Source organism: Dermacentor andersoni, chromosome 3 (assembly GCF_023375885.2).
Source record: "Dermacentor andersoni chromosome 3, qqDerAnde1_hic_scaffold, whole genome shotgun sequence".
NCBI classification, from domain to species: Eukaryota; Metazoa; Arthropoda; class Arachnida; order Ixodida; family Ixodidae; genus Dermacentor; species Dermacentor andersoni.
In genome coordinates, this window is record NC_092816.1 from 84,811,564 (window position 1) to 84,829,632 (window position 18,069).

General features: G+C 47.2%; 1 protein-coding gene across 1 annotated transcript in view; it reads right to left on the minus strand.

Annotated features, from left to right (window-relative positions):
- The window catches only part of LOC126544065 (alkaline phosphatase, tissue-nonspecific isozyme-like), an 82,064-nt gene that overhangs the window by 2,124 nt on the left and 61,871 nt on the right, over positions 1-18,069 (minus strand). The window contains exons 2-7 of the mRNA XM_050191274.2: positions 12,643-12,920; positions 10,429-10,603; positions 9,366-9,538; positions 8,439-8,613; positions 7,582-7,713; positions 4,510-4,800 (exon numbers count right to left, since the gene is read on the minus strand). Of these exons, the coding sequence (XP_050047231.1) occupies positions 4,510-4,800; positions 7,582-7,713; positions 8,439-8,613; positions 9,366-9,538; positions 10,429-10,603; positions 12,643-12,920 (1,224 nt within the window). The remainder of the gene's footprint in view (positions 1-4,509; positions 4,801-7,581; positions 7,714-8,438; positions 8,614-9,365; positions 9,539-10,428; positions 10,604-12,642; positions 12,921-18,069) is intronic.

Sequence of the window (18,069 nt, forward strand, 5' to 3'; positions counted from 1 at the left end):
TGTAAACTTGAGACTTGAGCTTCCTTTTTTTTCAATATTGCAATTTTTGACAATGCTTGTAAAAACTTTACAGCCTTAATTGAAAATTCACTTTGTACAGTCACTAGATCTAAACTTTCTTCTTTTACATAGCACGAACCATAAAGGCGGCGAAACCGATCTTTCGGAATTCTTTAACAGCGTATAACGCAAACATTAAATGTACTTCTCGAGGGGCATCCCATGCTATAATAATTTCAGCGCAGCCTTCCTGCATGAAAAGAGAACAGCAGACTGCGGCTCGTTGAGCTTTAGTTTCTGCAAGGCTTCTTCAATGGCGACAATTTCAAATGCCTTAGAAGGCACGACGCGTTTAAGTCTGGCAGCCCACGATACATTGAGATTCGATATTGCATAAGCGGCTGAATTTGCAGCAGAGATTTCGCTTCTGTAACAGGTGCAAGGATGCTGGGTGCGATTAAGAGGAATGTTTAGTTAACACTGCACACCCTCGTCCAACCACGTCCCAGTTTTGTTTTGTTTTAATAATATATTTAACAGGGATAGGCGGACTAGTTGGTGGTCGATAATGGAATGCATAATAAGTAAGTGCGTCAAATACACGAATTGTTTCGAGGGTCACAGAGGCGCGAGATGCAGTGCGCCTCCGAAGTCCCTGCGGAAGAACTCTGCGTGAGTCCCGGAGAGATGACGACATATGTACACAACGCGTATTGCATGCTCTGGCCGCAAACACCGAAATGAGACCTTAATGCGCACATTCTCGCCGAATATAGCTGATAACAGGACAGCAAGCACATAACTCCCCTTATATGTATAACCATCCGTAGTGCCACCTACAGACGTTCCGGCGGCAGGCTCTGTTCTCTAAGCAATTACGAAATGAAACAAGAAAAGCAGCTTAAATATTCCTCACTGTAGCGAACACCCACCGTCAAGCGCATCATCCCTTCAATAAATCGAATAGCTTTCTCTGGCTCTTTCTCCCGCGGCATCAATCGCAAGCACGCTTCTTCCAATGCCAACCAACTCCTTGAGACTCACGCACGTTTCCGCGAAAGCTCTGTGGCGTCCGAAGGTTCAGAGGCTGTTGTCGGTGGTGGCGCCGTGTCGCGCGTCTCCGCAATTTTGGATGGCGGTTTGCGAGATGCGTTGGCCGCCCATGACCGCCACCCGTTTCTCGGCTTGATACGCCGTTTCATCCTGCCGACTCACCAGCGTTTTACTTCGGTCACATCCGCAAGCGCGTGGAATCTGCATGATTTTTTTTTAATGCGATACCATTATATAGGCGGACCTCGGACACTTTGTAGATAGTATCCGTCCGATGAAAAATGTGGGCGATCTCGAAGGCTACGCGGTCTAACCTATAGCGTCTCAAACCGCCAGCTGTCGCGAGCGATTATAGCGAGAAACTGGCATGAGTCGCACGTGCCTGAACTTTCTAAGACAGACTTTGGCACGAGAGAAGCATGCTTGTGCCATCGTGGCCTAATGGTTAGAACATTGGGTTGCTTTGCTTCAGGGCCGAGGTTCGATCTCGCCCAAAGTCACGCATTCTTTTATATCATTATATAGTCAGCCTTCGCCTACTTTGTAGTTGTCCAACGAAAAACTCAAGGTGTGTTAAGCGTACGCGACCGCGTCACGGTGCGCACCAAAGTGCGAAGCAAATTCGGGGTAGAATAGAAACGTCACTTTGACAAATGAACGTGTTCAAGGACGCACGCGCGCGCAGCTGTCGAGACGTCACAATCTATGTATAGCATACTTAGAGAGTTAGCACTGCTAAGTTCTAGTCTAGTTTTCAATGCCAACCGCTCTTGACGACTTCAACTCAGTATTTAGAGCGCAGCTCTTCGGCGGCCATTTCTGCGTTTCGCGTCGCCGCTGTACCTCGCCGTCGTCCTTGCCGTAACCAAGGTCATCATCCGCGCGCTGCTCTAGCTGAGCGCGCTCCTGCTGCCATTTCTCGCGCGCGGCGCGAGTATTGCTCTCTCCTTGTCCTCTAAAGCCGGGTCACGTGTTCTCGCCTATCCTCTCGCCCCCTTCCTCCGCGCAGCGCCGTTGCGGCGACTCTCGCCGCTACCGTCCACTGCGCCCTCGCCGTCCCTTCTCCCGCTGTCGAGGCATAGCCGCGGTGCCGGCGGTGGGCGCTCCTTGCCGCCTCGCGCGTGATTCACGGCTCTCCACTTCGCGTGACTACGGCTCTCAGCCGTGTCCCTCGCATCCCCGTTTGCGGGGCGCGTTCCTCAGTAGCATTTGTCGCCTCTGGCAGTGCTTGCGCCTGGCTGTCCTTGCCCCGCCTCCACTCTTGTCCTATAGCTTCCCTTACCTGGCAGGGTGCCGTTGCGGTGAGTCGAAAGACAGTTATAGCGTTTCGTCCCCTTACTTGTACTTCCCACCACAGCCTTGTGCGGCCACGTTGAGGCCTGTCTGTGAGTGAATGTGTGACCTCTACTCAATACCCCTGTTCTCCACCCGTTCCCTCATCCCACCTCAAAATAAACATTAAAGTATAATTGCTAATCTCCCCCCCCCCCCCTCTCCGCGGCGGTAACCCGCTATAGAATAGCACGATGGCGCGTCGCCGGAGCGCCGACTCGGTAGCGGCGGATCGCGGTGTGTGCTGCCCAATCCGAAACGCAGAACCGCCTCCGTTCGGCACTGCGTGTTCTGTATGCGGTTGTCTGTTGTTGAAATAAGGCAGCAGCTGCGCTCAAAGACCATATTGCCGCGAAGCGTAATCGTCGGCCAATTTTTTAACGGCTATCTGGCCAGTATCTGGACGTTCTCGTGGGCCGATCCCGAGTCAAAATATGGGCCGATACGCCAATGCGTATGTGCCGCTTTTCGACGAACCTCTTCGATGGCAACCTTGGCCATTAGGTACTGCGATAGCAAACAACACCTACGTAGTGTCCGTAGATGTAGCTCACATTGCATCACGTTGATGTCGACTGGAGTTGACCATGTCTACGTTTTTCCCTTCTCTCTTCGCCCTAAGGCGGTGGTGCAGTTAAAGGAGGCAGCCTGACCCTCAAGTCATAGAGGAACGATTTTTTTCTCCAACGGTACCCAACGCAATATTGAGAATATGTAAACCCCTCTCAGCAACCACGTCAGTCGTAAACCATAGGGGTACCTGCATAACCTACATTCTTGTTCAGGCTTTCTTAAGAAACATAACAGTGTTTCTGGAATGTTTAGGTAACACATAATGCACATCAACAAGAGAAAAGCATTTCGACGACAGCGCATGCTCCTTTTTATCCCAATGTTCCATATGGAGAGGCCTGCATTTTATTTTGTAATAATCGGCCTGGTACTGCGAAATTAACGAAAACTGACTTTTGAAGCAGTTATTTTTCAGCCTGAAATTATTTAGTGTTTATCTTTAGTGTCACTTTAATGCAACATCTTGTGTACTCTGTAATGAACTGCTACAGGACTCCTGAGGTAACGCATTCCGAGCGTGATGGCAACACAAGTCGTTTCACAGTTTACTATATGCATAGGCCCCGTGAATACTCCGGAAGGAGACAAGAAAAGAGAGAGAGAGAAAGGTCGGACTTGTGCACCTTAGCAGAACCACAACCGTATTTCCTGCGAAGTTGTTTCTTTCGAGCAGTTGCCTGTAATTAAATCACATTATTTAAAACGTAGCCCGTATACTATGATCGCGTTCGGTTTGAAATGCTGCCCGCATGGGTGCTCTGAATTAAGCACTTGTTAAGAAAGTGTTACGAAGGCGAGAAATTAATCCAGACACATTTTACAATGCCAGAACATTTGCCATAGTGCCACAGAACATTAATTAAAAGTTAACTAGTCCTGAAGACGTGCAGTCACGGTGAGCTTCATGTTGCAGAAACCTCAAGGTGGCGTCGCAACGTGTCCTACGTTCTTCCGTATTTTGTCGCTTACCAAGCCATTTCCCGCGTTAACAGCGGCCTTTCTCGTGTTCTAAAAGAGCAGTTCACTAATACAGCTCAAATTAATTTTCTCCCTAAGTTCCCTTTCGGAAAGTCGGAAACGCTGCTCGTGACCGGAATAATGTCTTTACAGATATGCTCCAGAAGGGCCGGCTCTGAGTACGCTTCATTCACTAAGCCAAGTACGTGAACTTCCGAGTAATCTCCAAATGAACACGTTACAGCAAAACAAATTGGCAGTAACAACATGTCATTATTCCTTTCTTCTGGAACCGCAAAAGCGGCATCTATACCTAATTGCGCCGGGTCGTTTCGCTCCAGTTGGCAGGAACCCTCTGAGCCAAGCCTTGTAGTGAAGCCTAGAAAAAAAAATCACACGTACCGCAGAGGCCAAAGTGGAAAAAAATTATATGCAGGTATAATGAAGAGGCGTGTCTCCGTTGATATAGGCGACACCTGGCTGAGCAGAGCACACGCAGTGCGAGCCCTTTTGAAACGTATACTGCAAAGAACTTTTCCATTAGTGGCCACCACACGTATGAGAAGGCTCGTGGAAACGCCGCGGGGCACGCACCGGTGATGGCGTCGGCCTTCCTCTTGGTCGTCGAGGGCCCGTTGGCGTACGAGAGCGTAGTGTAGGGCAGGCCGTCCTTCTCGGAGAGTCCGGCGACGCCCAGGATGGGGTTTCCCCTCGCCGCGTACCCGTTGAGCGTGAACGAGTGCGAGTGGTCGGCGGTGACCAGCACCAGGGTGTCGCGCAGGTCCACCAGCTCGAGGGCGGCGGCCACCGCGTCGCTCAGCTCGGCCGTCTCGCGCAGCGCCAGCGCCGCCCGGTTCTCGTGGTGGCCGTGGTCGATGCGGCCGCCTGCGTGCCAGAGAGTATTTCTTTTTTGTTTGTTTGTTTGATTCGTGCGGTGTAAATAAATTGCGGGGCTTAACGTTCCAAAACTGCGCAGTGATGAGCGACGCCGTGTTTGTGTGTGTGTGTGGGGGGGGGGACTCCGGAATGAATGTGGCCACCCTGTAGTTCTTTAACCTGCAGCCAAAGCTACGTACACGAGCACGTTTGCATTTCCCCATCATTAAAGTGCGGCGGGGAATCGGACCCGAGACCCTGTGTCGAGCAGCAGAACACCACAGTCATTGATCCAACACAGCGGCTAAGAGTCCTTTTCCGGAATGTATAGCTCTGACGTCAACCGATGAAAAATACTTAGGTTACTTTTACGCTACCGCTAAAGAAAGAAAGAAAGAAAGAAAGAAAGAAAGAAAGAAAGAAACAGCTTTCTTTAATTACAAATAGACCGCCTATCACGAGTCTACTCCCGTTAATTCAAACTCTTCAGAGCCATCTTACTCCATGTAAATTATTAGAAATTTTATCTCCAATACCTATTATTGAGCGGAACGTTCCGCTATGCCACGCTGCACGTCCCTTCCACAAAAATCACAGCATAACAGGTGCTAGTCCTAGAGTATGTGCCGGCGAGCGCTCCATCTCGCTTGAAGCCTTTATGCAAGACATACACGATAGCTCCCCGCTTCACTAAGGGAGTAACGGTAGGACTAGTATCATCATCATCATCATGTTTTCATATCCAATTCAGGACAAACGCCTCTCCCAGCGATCTCCAACTGCCCCTACAGCTGATTCCAACTCGCGCCTGGAAATTTCCTAAATTCACCCCGACTAGTACAATGTAGTGCGAACAGGGTACAAGTTACCATGAAAAGACCGTCACATTCAACTGTCAGCAAACTAGCGTTATCTTCTTATATTTCTTATTTTTTATGAGCACTAGTTGTCAATGCTTCTTCAAATCTATGTAGACGCCCTGTGCGAAGGCGTACTCATTTAGCGCCTCACGCTCTCTTGCTCTCCAAACGAAGGTGAGATGTATTTAACACAACGCGACCCGCTTACAATACTCTTTTCCCACAGTGTGTGCATGCCAATGCTTCATACCACTTATACGTTTTTCTTTTGTTTATTTGTTTTGTGCCGACCAGCATAAATTCAATCAAAAAACGAGCCTTTTGTATAAAGTAGGCACAGTGGCGCCAGGGGCTTTGCCAGAAGACGGCGAGCATATAGAGCGGCCACCCATGGAATGAATTCTTCGACACAATACAGGAAGAAAAGTCACGAAGGCGTTATTACGGTGCAGGTCAGCTGTGCCGGCGTATCTATAAACGCCGCCGCAGAAGGTCCAGAGTAAACGCGCGCGTGATTCGGAAACCCCGCCCATCCGACCACCGTCGTCTTCTCCTCGGCGTCCCGGCACAGACCATACCGCGACAATACATGTTCGAACCGGCGCTTTCCTTAAATGCTTCAGGAGAGTTGCGAACCCCTATACGGGCGTCCGGTTGTGGCATTCACTTTCAACCGGAATAGTTGCCGGCACGTACGCGGCTGCCACAGCTGCCTTGCCAGCGGGCAAGGCCGCTGCTTCCGGGGTAATTTCCTCCGAGCAGTTCGTATTCTGGCTGTGTAATGACCACCGGCCCTGCTTCGCAGCACCGCAAACAGAAGGCGGCCCACCGCCGGGCTTGTTGCCGCACGCGAGTGGGCACGAGCGACGACGTCCCGTTTGTCCGTCCGGAGGAACAATGGTGGTTCGGGAGCCGGTCGACGCTGCTCGGGAATGGGCGCCTGTCCCATTTATGCGCGCTCCGTTAATGTTTGCAGACCGTCCGACGCTAAAATGCACTCGGAGTAATAATAATAGAAAGAGTAATCTATCCATCGCCAGCTCAACTCCTCGTTGGACGTGATGATCGAAAAGCGAAGTACAGATTACACGCGCTCGAGTCGCTTCCGGCTTTCCCCTTTAAAGTGCGGCGTAGAAAACAGCTTCCTTCCGGGGCGTCTCGATGAGCCGCGCCAAAGTGCAATGCCGGAAAGGCCGCGTTCGAAACCGCAAGCTTTGCGCCGGCATATTTCGGGCTCTGGCACGAGCTACCGGCAGCCACGCCGCATTTATGAATAGAATTGGCGATCATTTAGTTAGCGCGTATGTTCTAGCTGGGCCAAACGTTTTATCGATGATGCTGAAACTTGCCTATTATAGCGCAAAGCTTCGAATAGTGAGAAGAAAAGGTGCTTCATATGTGGTGCTGAAAGAAAACAAGCGATTAATGAAAATGTAATTTTTTTCTGCAGTTTCTTTACACTGCCCGTAATGTCCTTATGCGAATTTATTTCTTTAAACCCAAACTATATCCTAGGGTCCACTCAGTGTTTGCAAACTCTATGGAAGCTACAACAACAAAATTAATTAAATGAATAAATAAATAAATCAGTTTTTATGGGAAACTTAGACAGTGAATACAGTCTTTCCAACATTTCTTTCATTGCGTCTCGGCTTCTTTTCGGTCCCTCAAAATGGTTCTTTTTGCCTGCATTACCCTAATTGATGGATAATCTTTCTCACAGCTGGTCATGCACAATGGTCTTTGAGGTCATCATCGTCATCGCAGTCATACCGAGCCTCAATGTAAGCGATTTCTCACTTCAAAGTGGAACTTCAGCAACGAAAGCAGCAGGGTGAATGAATGATACAGCAAAGACGCTTCTTGCTTTCTTGCTTATGGCGAAGAAAACAAGGCCGACCAATGAAAAAGAGTTCCTCGTACTGCTTACCTTCGACCATGAGCGCGAAACCGTCTCCGCGCTTGCGCAGTATTTCAATCGCGGTGACGACCATGTCGACCAGGGAGGGCTGCTTCTCCTGGCGGTAGAGTTCGTACGACATGTGGTCCCCAGAAAAGAGGCCTGCGCGAGAGGGGCAGAATCGGGCACGTCAACAAAAGTGCATCAAGAAAGAAAACGTACAACTTTTTTGTGTGTGTGTGTTTGTCTTCTTGACAAACTGTAGTAATCACTGCAAGATTTAAGTCAGCCTGATGTTGAACCGAGCGTTTCGACGAAGATATATAGGAGAAAATTCCTGCCAACAAAAACTCAACGTCTCGTCAAGCGACGTGGGCTCGCTGGTTAACACAGCCAATTGAAATCCTAAAATAAGTTTTATAATACGAGCTCAAATTACGAAATTGAAGACATCCGGTACTCAATCCATACTGTTCTCACATATCTGAAATCCTGAAACAAGCACAAGTGTCAACGCAATCGTCCCACTTGACACGTGCAACAGCTTACTGGCCACTAGACCCAAATCACACTGGCACGCTTCTCTAGGATGCAGTGTGCTGCCATGTTCTCCATGATGCACGGAGAACCATCATCTGAAAATGTTTGTGTGGTCCAAAGCACATATCGAATTTCCTGAGGCGCGTGTGCGGATACTTAAACACAATGTTCCCGCAATGAGTCCTATATCAGTCCGCAAAGCTAAGTAAAGGTGCCTCGCGCTGATAAGCTCACTCAAATTAATCCGCGAGCGTTACGTTCTCCGTATTCCAGAGGCTTCCAGAATGCGTCGCTGTTTTAGCGGTCGTCGCTAACAGAAGACAAGCCTCGGGGCAAGGGTGACTCACCGAGAAGGTAATCGGTCTTGTTGGTGTCGATGGCCAGCAGTTCCTCACGAGACCCGACAAACTTCCGGTTCTTCTTGTCCTTTTTCCACAGGTCGACCAGATCGAGACCATCGCTGCGCTTGCCACCGCCACGCTGCTTGTCCTTGAAGTACGCTAGGCCACCGCCCAGAATAACCTGAGTCCGAAAGCAGGTCATCATATTCTCTGAGATGAGTTCATTGGACGGGACGTAAGCGGGTACTGAGGGGTTCAGGGTGCAAATTTGGACTGCGCGCGCAGGATTGTGCTTGAGCTATGATGCACGATACTTCTAACGCTCCTAAAAACAACATAAAAAGAAACTATCTTACGCAAACGTTTCTGTGCAGACTGATGGAGCAAAGTCGTATTCTGACGCTAAAGGAGTGACAGTGTATATAGGTTCTGCCACTTGCAGGCCCTCGCCGGCAAATGCGCATAACGAGTTCAATTTCCAGTGTCTTGGAGCCATACTGCCCAACCTACTATTATAGATTACACTTCCTCAGCTAACGCGCGAGTGCTCGCGGAAGCATACAAACTCTCGCAGTCTCACGTTCTCACCAGCAGCAGCGAGAGGACTCGCATATCTTTTTATTGCTTTTAACATAAAGCGCCGCCCCCAAGCTGTACTGATAACAAGCACACAAAGCGGCAGTAGCCAAACTGTCTCGCAGCAGCATGCCCGTGGTGTGTGCTTTCGACGTCGGTGTGTGTCGCTACCACAAAATGAGAAAACACAGCGGTCGACGCGGTTCCCCGATATTCAAAAAAAAAAATTTTTTTTCGTCCTTTATTGTAAACGCTGCATCGTTCGCGCAAAGATGAACCGAAAGCAGCGCTATACACACACACGCACACATTCACTGCGTTGCACCGTACACGTGTTAATGCCGGCCGCGTACTCACATTCATGCTCCTCCCGGGCTCGTCTTCCACGAGCTGCCGGGCGATGTCCTTGCAGCGCGTGCGCTTGGGCATCTTGGTGTCCATCTCCCAGTCGCGGTGCGCCGAATGCGCGTACAGGGCCGCGGGCGTGGCGTGCGTGACCCGCGTGGTGGTCACCAGGCCCGTCGACATGCCTGTGCAGTCACGTGGGGGTAAGAGACAAAGCGGTGACATGCGTATACCGCGGCATGTGACAATCACTACGCTGAAAGTCAGTTTGTCAATAAGATCCCGACTGACACAAGGACGTGCCTGCAGTCAGGAGTGGAATGAAGCGCCGACATGGGTAATTAACGCAGAAAGTTGGGCTAGTTGGTGTTGAAGCGTTTGCTCTGACATAGTTACTAGCGCTAACGAGACTAACAAAAAAAGTGTGCCCTAGCACTCTGTCCTGTCCCAACCTTCTTTTCTTTTTTTTTTATAAAAATAGTTTGATGGGCATTTGAGCTGTTTATTAGAGTGTAAAATTGCATAAGGAATGACAAATGCAAGCAAGCGCCCACCTTCTTAGCAAAATTTAACAACAACCAAAAGAGAGCGAAGGGCCTTTTTTTTTTCTTTTCTTTACGCTTTACAAGCGCGTTCTATTTCCGAAGCAAAATGTGACGCAGGTTCCGCGGCAGTGGTCATCAACGAACCTTGCAAGGGTGCGCGCAGAACAGGACTCGCGCGGCTGATTGCGGCAACGTTTTGTAGAGGTTTCTCATGCGGAAGCTTCCGCGTTTTGTCGCGAAGCATGCCAAGGCGCACAAGGGCTATCTTCCAGTGCACTGGCAGAGAGAAAACGCTTCTTTCGGTACAACAAAAGTGACTTCGTCGCGATGACAGGATGTCAACTTGCACCGCACTGCAGAAGTTCGTGTTGGTATGGCAAGAACTGCCGTGAGAGGAGGTAATAACTTGTGTAGTTTCGACAGAAAATTTTCGATTCGGTTTTTTGAACTGATTAGCAGTACGTAGCATTCATTCTATGCAAAGACACTAATCTTTATATGAAATAATGAGGATGGAAGATTATGATTACCTCTGTCCTGGGCTTTCTTGATAAATGAGTGCAGTTCATTGCCGGCAGCGGAGTCACACTCGGACACGTTGGCCCTTGCCGACAGGCCAAGCATGGCCATCTTGGTCTTGGCGCCACAGAACAACGCCGTCGCAGACGCCGCGCTGTCCGTCACCTGCCGGTCCACTGCGTACGTCTGCACCGAGAAATACAGAAAGCAAGCGAAAGCAGGGAGGTTAAGCAGACGTATGTATATGTTTCGGTTGACTGTGTACCCTCGTGGAGGAATAGGGCGCGAGATAGAAAGACTCAAGCAGAAGTCAAGGGCAAAATCAAATAAAGTTCACGTGCACGGGTTTAGACACAATTTGCCCCTGTAAGCGTCTTACCAGGTCCGTTGATTAACACACAAAAAAAGATTACGTCAAGCACGCGTAGCTTTCTGTGTTGATGATGGGTGAGGTCATGCACCTAATCATCGTCTCTGTAAGTGGTCTACCGTCAAGTCTTACGAGCACGTTCCCGAGAGACCAACATTGGACGTCGGAGCGGATGGAGTGGCAACACTAGGGCGTCGCCAAAGGCTGAGGTTAGCCTTCGCAATTTAGAATCGCTGACTCGCCCATATGCAACCACTGCACTTGTGAAGAGACCATCGAGGCCCTCCTTCGCGCCAAAGAAACAAATACGTGAATGCCGTACGCATATTCAGGCTCCGTCTGCACGAAACTGTAGCTCACGGGGCGACCGCAGACCACAATGACGCCACGGATGATGTCGCTATTTCTCAGAATAGTTTATACGCTGGAGCTATAATTCATTGCGGCGGCGTTGAGGCTTGTGCAATACAAAGCTTGTCTCAGCTCAGGTACAAAGTAGCGGTGCAAATAGCTCCACTACACATGGTTACTTTTTCTGATATACGCACCGCATAGAAAGAAAAGAGAAACGAATAAAAGCAAAGCTGGCTTAGTTCGTATGGTTACATATACAACGCTCGTTACCGCGACTACAACCTAACCGCTGTCTTTAGATGCAACGGCCAAAGTAACTGGATGAGATTACTGTCACGCCTCCTCATTTTTCTTTAAAATGCGCTTAATTTGAATAAAGGCAGACTTTGACAGCTTTATTCACTGATGCGCATGAGCCCACGACCAGGACAGCCAAAACGTTTTTCGCGCCTGTAGCTTTTAAAGGTTCTTTATCGGCCCGCAGTGGTGCACCTGTATGGCAACGTAAGACATTTGTTATCAAAACTGGCACCAGGTTTGCTTTGTTGTTTTTTTTCGACTCGGGGCTCTAACCGATTACCATTAAGGTTGCCGTCCTTACGCAGCATGAAGGCGGCACACTAACGTCGTCTAGTCAGTTACCGCGCCTGTGGGCATCGCTTTAGGCTTTTCCTTAATAATACTTAATACGCTTAATACTCAAAACGTCTCTAGCTTATCTACACTGCTGACCGGTTGATGCTTCCATCTAGTTTAAATCCAAGCGGCTTCTCGAAGGTGTACGTTACCTGCGGGTCTCACTGTGAACGAAAAAAAATTAATTCTGAGGTCTTAGGCGCAAAAACCACATGATCATGAGGCACGCCGTGGTGGGAGACTCCGCATTAATTTCGACCCCCTGGGGTTCTTTAACGTGCCTCCAGTACAGGGTACACAGGCGTTTTCTGCATTTCAACCCCTTCGAAATGCAGCCGCCGCGGCCGGGATTCGATCCCGCGCCTATGGGCTTAGCAGCGCAAAGCCCTATAGCCACTACGCCACCACGGCGGGTGTCTCACTGGGAAAAAAGGAGTGGTGCTGACGCCACCTGAAAGATCAAGTTCCGCACCAGTTTGCTGTTACATCATGGATATCGATGGCGTCTGGCACAGCCTGTAGTCAATTGACTTTGTTTTTCAGCAGTAAACACGGATTGTGTGTTATTCTAAAGCAGTTAAAGACTGAACTTCGCAGGTTTCGAGAACATCTACACTCAGCCGCAACGGCACAATTACGCGGAGATGCCTTAAAATCTGTGATGTCACAGTGATACCACTCTGGGGTTTCAAGAAAAGAAAAATTGAAGCTTGTTCTTTATTCGTCCTTTTGAGCATTCAACCTCCTACCACGAAATTAAAAATATTTGAGCTTCGAAGGAATACTTTATCAGTTTAAATCGTTTCGACGTTTCTCTTTACTGTGCTCCCTCTTAAAATTGTATAGAAAGGTCCTAGTCCCGCACCTTGAGAAGCGCCGTGTAAGGAAAGCGTTCGAAGGAGAGGCTCCCCTCCTCTCCCGGCAGGTCGCTGTCCTTCTGGGTGCGGTAGATGCGCGACGCGGTCACCGTCGAGATGCCCATGCCGTCGCCGACGAACACGATCACGTTCTTGGCGGGCGCGTCGACCACAGGTGCCGACAGGAGCCGGGAGATGCTGTTCTGGCCCGTGAGTCGCCAGAACTCGGGGTCGTCCTCTCCCTCCGGTACGGGCAGGCTCTCGGAAGGGGCCGCCTGTGGATTCGCTGCGTGCGAAAGAGATGCGAACTATAAACAACGACAGATCAGCGAAGGTTGAGGAGCGGCTATACATCACATTTGGATCGGATTCCATTGGATTTCCCACTAGGATGGCGCGCATAACCACAGCGGGGGATTCGACCGAGAGTTGGACGGTATCGAGAAGATGCTGTTAAAATACTAAAATTGGTGAAAATTGTCAGGAGGAAATGAATAAAAATAATGAACGAAGAATTTGAGAGAATCGCCGTCAAAACAACTATGAATTTCTCCACGGCTGAGCAAACATCCCCGAGGTAGTTTCCCAGATAGGAGGCTCTTAGAGAAAGAATATTCATGATAGTAAAGCTTAAGCCAAGTTGTCTGATCGTAAATTCTAAAATGTTTTTCCTTGAAGAAAAAGGACGGCTGATTAAGAAAAAAGAGATCTCATGTCTCATCTCCACAGATTGGGCACAGAGGGGAGGGCGCCAGACCAGCACTGTGAGGATCAAAATTTAATGCCAGTATTCGACAACGTAATCGGGCAAAAATTACTTCAGTTTTTCTGGTGTGAAAGTAATTCTTGTGCCAAGGGAATAAGTGGTGTCGATATTTAAAAAAATTAGCTATAGCTGGCTTCGAAAAGTTTTGAGCAATTGCATATCTCCTGAATCTAGTAGTAGTTAGGTAAGCTGGTGCGGGAAGTAATGATAGTACAGGGCCAGTGCGGGCCTCCCTCGAGAGACTGTCAGCCATTTCGTTCATGTATAATCCCCTGTAACCAGGCGCCCAAAGTAATCTAATGAAATTTATGTAAGCACACACGAGAAAATGAAGTGTACGTAAAATGTTAGTACCACTATTTGTTGTGAGCGATGTACATAAAGATACAGAATCCGCTATTATGACTACCAACCATATTGATGAATTTTTTTTGCGTAAGGCTAACACTACAGCTAGAAATTCAGCCAGAAATACGAATTAGTCCCGAATCCTGATTGAGAACGACCAGTATAGAGTAAGTAGTAAGTATAGACCAGTATAAGAAATGGCAATTCCAGATATTTATCCACACTGTGAGGCGTCTGTCGCAATGACCGTATACACAGCTAAACTCAATAAATGATCTTGTAATAGTCCGTTTATTATATTATGAAAGAGAAGTTTTGTGTTGGGCAGATGTCATCATAGATGATTTGTAGACTCTCTCGCACATCACGAACAGGTGGCACCTCCGAGATACGTGCATTTAAAGGATTGATCAATGTATGTACAAGGACCACCTGTGGTCTATGAAACCGAGGCCAGTGAACTCCGAAGAATAATGCAGGCTGGGAAATGAATACGGTTTCCAATCTTCGAATAGGGGATTCCTACATATTTAAAATGTTTGCACCGTCAGCAAATGAGAGATAAAGAGAGAAACGAAGAGGGATAGGTAGGGAGGCTAACCAAGGATGTGCCCGGTTGGCTACGCTACATTGGGAGGGAGTGAAGCAAATGAAATCTATGAAATATTGAGAGCAACCAAACTTCTTGACATATTACGTTATTTGCCACAAATTTCGGTAATACGCAGAACAATCGCAGGGCTTCCCGCTCAATCAAAACAAGGGGGCGTAATTTATAAGCTGGCGCACCAGAAAATAGTACGCATCCAAATTCTAAAATGGACCGCACATACATTTTATATATCATTAGAAGTGGGTCTCTCCGCTACCCCGACCGACTCATGCATAGCTTAAGTAGCGTGCCGACTACTCTCACTCCTTTGTTGACTATGTGGTCGATATGGCCAAGGCAGCTGAGGGAACCGTCACAGACTACACCCAAATACTTGAACTCCGCTTGAGGTATAGTCTCGAGACGGTAGCATAGCGATACATTAACGGGATTATTAAGAGGAAGAACCAGTATCGAGTACTTTCTAACGTTAAGTGAAATTCGAATCTTGTATAAGCAGGTTTTTATGGTGTAATGTAGTCCTGTAGTCGATATTACAGGGAGTGAATATGACTCTCCAATGTAAAGAAAGCAATATCGTCTGCGTATACATATGCTTGTACATCTTGATGCCAAGAAATGGTACTTATCAGAACGTTAAATGATAATAGCGAAGTGACAGTTCCTTGAGGAGCACCACGTGATTATGTATACTTGAAGAAAAGCCTCGTAGAAAGCAGTAAAATTTCCTCCCATTTAGAAATTTTCACATTTAGTTTACAAGATCATTTGGAACCTCTATATTTTGTAATATAACCATTATTACGTATTCTACACTATAGTAGGCATGATATTTTCAAGCTCTCCTTAACTTTTTTATATTTATTTTTATTTTTTATGAATGTTTTGTTTTAATTGAAATGAATATTAGGAGAGGTTGGCGCCTTTATGGCGGCATCGGCTACTCCTTGTCACTTGGCAAAGGAAACAAATTTGCATAAAAAGGGAGGACAGTGACACAAAATATGACAATCAGTAGAACATCAGATGAATAACAACTATACAGTCCAACAGTATATGAATCACAAAGTTTTGTGCATGAGTTCAGTACACATACGCAGATATAAAGGAAGATATTTTGAAGAGCCAAAACGCATGTAATTACACTGCAAGTGCAGGACAGAACTATACATATTGCGTAAAAATCACGATCACCACATAAATCAATTTTGAACCCAGAACAACATTTACGTTACTCCTTTAGCGTATTAGAATCACCTGAAACTGAATATTTCCCCAAAATGTTGGTGTCCTCTAAAAACTTTTTCAGAGCATGAAGTGCTCTTTTCTGAAGGCCTGCAGTTGGCTACGGGCCAAGTACCTTTTTAAGGGTGAATGGTCTTCTGTCTAACATCAACAAATTTGCTTGCAGTACCCTTCTTTGTGTATCGTATTTAGTGCACTCGAGGAGAAGATGATGCACATTTTTGTCTGGATGGCCACAAGAACACCGCGAACTAGAGGCACGTTTTATCCAGTCTTGTAACTGCTGTACCAAGCCGCAGGCGGGTCACCAATGTTTAAAATTTTCTGTTGTCTCTTAGATTTTCCGGCATTGATAGGTTTATACATGGGTCTATAAATTATAACTCCGAATTCTCGGATCGCTGATCAAACCAGGTAGTTTTGCTGAGACGACAGGAAATCTGTCTCCTGATCACACGGACTTCACTGCGCAACAGGGGAAGATCGGTTGTCTCCGCGTTATTGTGCGCCCGAGTCGCAACTGCGTCCGCTGCAGTATTACCAGGAATATTGAAGTGCCCAGATATCCACTGAAATGCAATTACGTGGTTCATTGCGCTTGCTTTTGTACGTTCTTCGAGCGTCTCATACGAGAGCGAAGTGTTCAAATAATGTTTCTTATTGCGCTGTAGTAATGTGAGAGCGGCTTGCGAATCGCTAAATATAACCCATTTTTGCGAATGTTTTTCTGGTGTTATGAAACGGAAAGCACACAGGATTGCAAACAGTTCTGCCATGGTGGAAGATGTCTCTCGGGATAATTTATATGTTTGCTCTAGCGCTAGATGTGGAATGACGAATGCTGAAGTCGAGGAATTTTTATGACACGAACCATCTGTATACACGCGGGTGTACTGGGGATATAATGAATAAATTTGGAAGAGTGCCAGTTGCTGTGCGGCTACCATGAACATATCCCTATTAGATAAAAACCCGTCGACCGATAATTCTATTTTAGGATTTCTTAACATACAAGGAGGGTGACTAACATCCATTTTGCATAATTCAAATCTTGGTAATAATGCTTTATGTTCTTGAACAACATCGTGAATTTTGCTTTTGTTTCGTTCGGTAAGCGCGAGGTTCAACGTATGCTTCTCATGTTGGTTTAAGATGCTGTAAATGTGTCGCCATGTTTCAACCGTTGGTATGAATAGAAATGGTGGGTAAGGATTTTCAGCAATTACTAAAGAACTCGAGGTAGCCTGCGGAACCCCAAGACACACTCGCAGCTCCCTTGCCAGTAAACTTTGAAGACGTTCCTCAGAAGTTTGCGATAAACCATGGAGAATAGGTGCCGAATAATCATATTTTTTTTGTGCGGAGGTATGATGCCCATATCAGTTGGCGGTCAAGAACAACTCCAAGAAATGTGTGCTCTTTCACGAACATCAAAGTTTGACCATTAAGCGTAAGTTGGAAATTATTCAGCAGTCGTCTAGAGAAAGGAAGTACGGCTGTCGTTGCGCATGAGAGACACATGCCTCTTTCTTTTAAAAAGGTGTCGATACTATCAAGACCCTCTTGCAGCGTCGTTTGAATGTCTTCTATATGAGATCCAGGGGCCCGTATGCAGATGTCATCTGGGTACAGAGAATACTGTAGACCAGACGGTAGTTTTTGAGGTAAGGCTGCCATGACACAGTTGAATAAAAACGGACTGAGAACACTGGCCTGCGGAACGCCCGCGTGATGCTGTGATAATTACCCCCTCCTTCAATTGTTTCCATAAATAGTCTTCTTTCTTTCAAGAAATTTGATACCCATCGCTGTGTTCGACCGTGTAGGCCAAGCTCTAACATACCGGCAAGGAAGTGTATGTGACTTACAGTGTCTAGTCCTCTTTGAATGTCTAAGAATACTGCTATTGTCACATTTCCACGCATTGGTTGATGTTCGACGCATGTGTCAATGTCTAATACTGCATCCATTGTACACCGATTTTGTCGAAAACCGGCCATAAAGTTGGAAAACACATTTGTGTGTTCACAAGACCATTGCAGTCGACTTTCTATCATCTTCTCCATTAGTTTGAAAAAACGGCTTGTGAGACTGACGGGTCGGTAGGAGTCAAAACAAGGGCAGTCTTTTTTGGTTTCAGTACTAGAATTACCCGAGCTGATTTCTATGAATCTGGAAGAGTCTCTGTTATCCAGATAACATTAAATAACTACAAGAGAGCCATTCTTCCTGCTGGACCTAGGTTCTTTTAACATCACATACGTAACACCGTCTGGGCCTGCGGTTGTCTTTGTACGGCACGACGAAAGAGCACATTTCAACTCACCTAAACTCACAGTCAAGTTGAGGGTGTTGTGACATAAAACACGCACGAAGCTTCTGTTCTGCTAGTGTTGTGGAACTTGTAAATTGTAGGCATGTAAACGGAATTCCTGATCTGCATATAAGTTGACAGAATTCGTC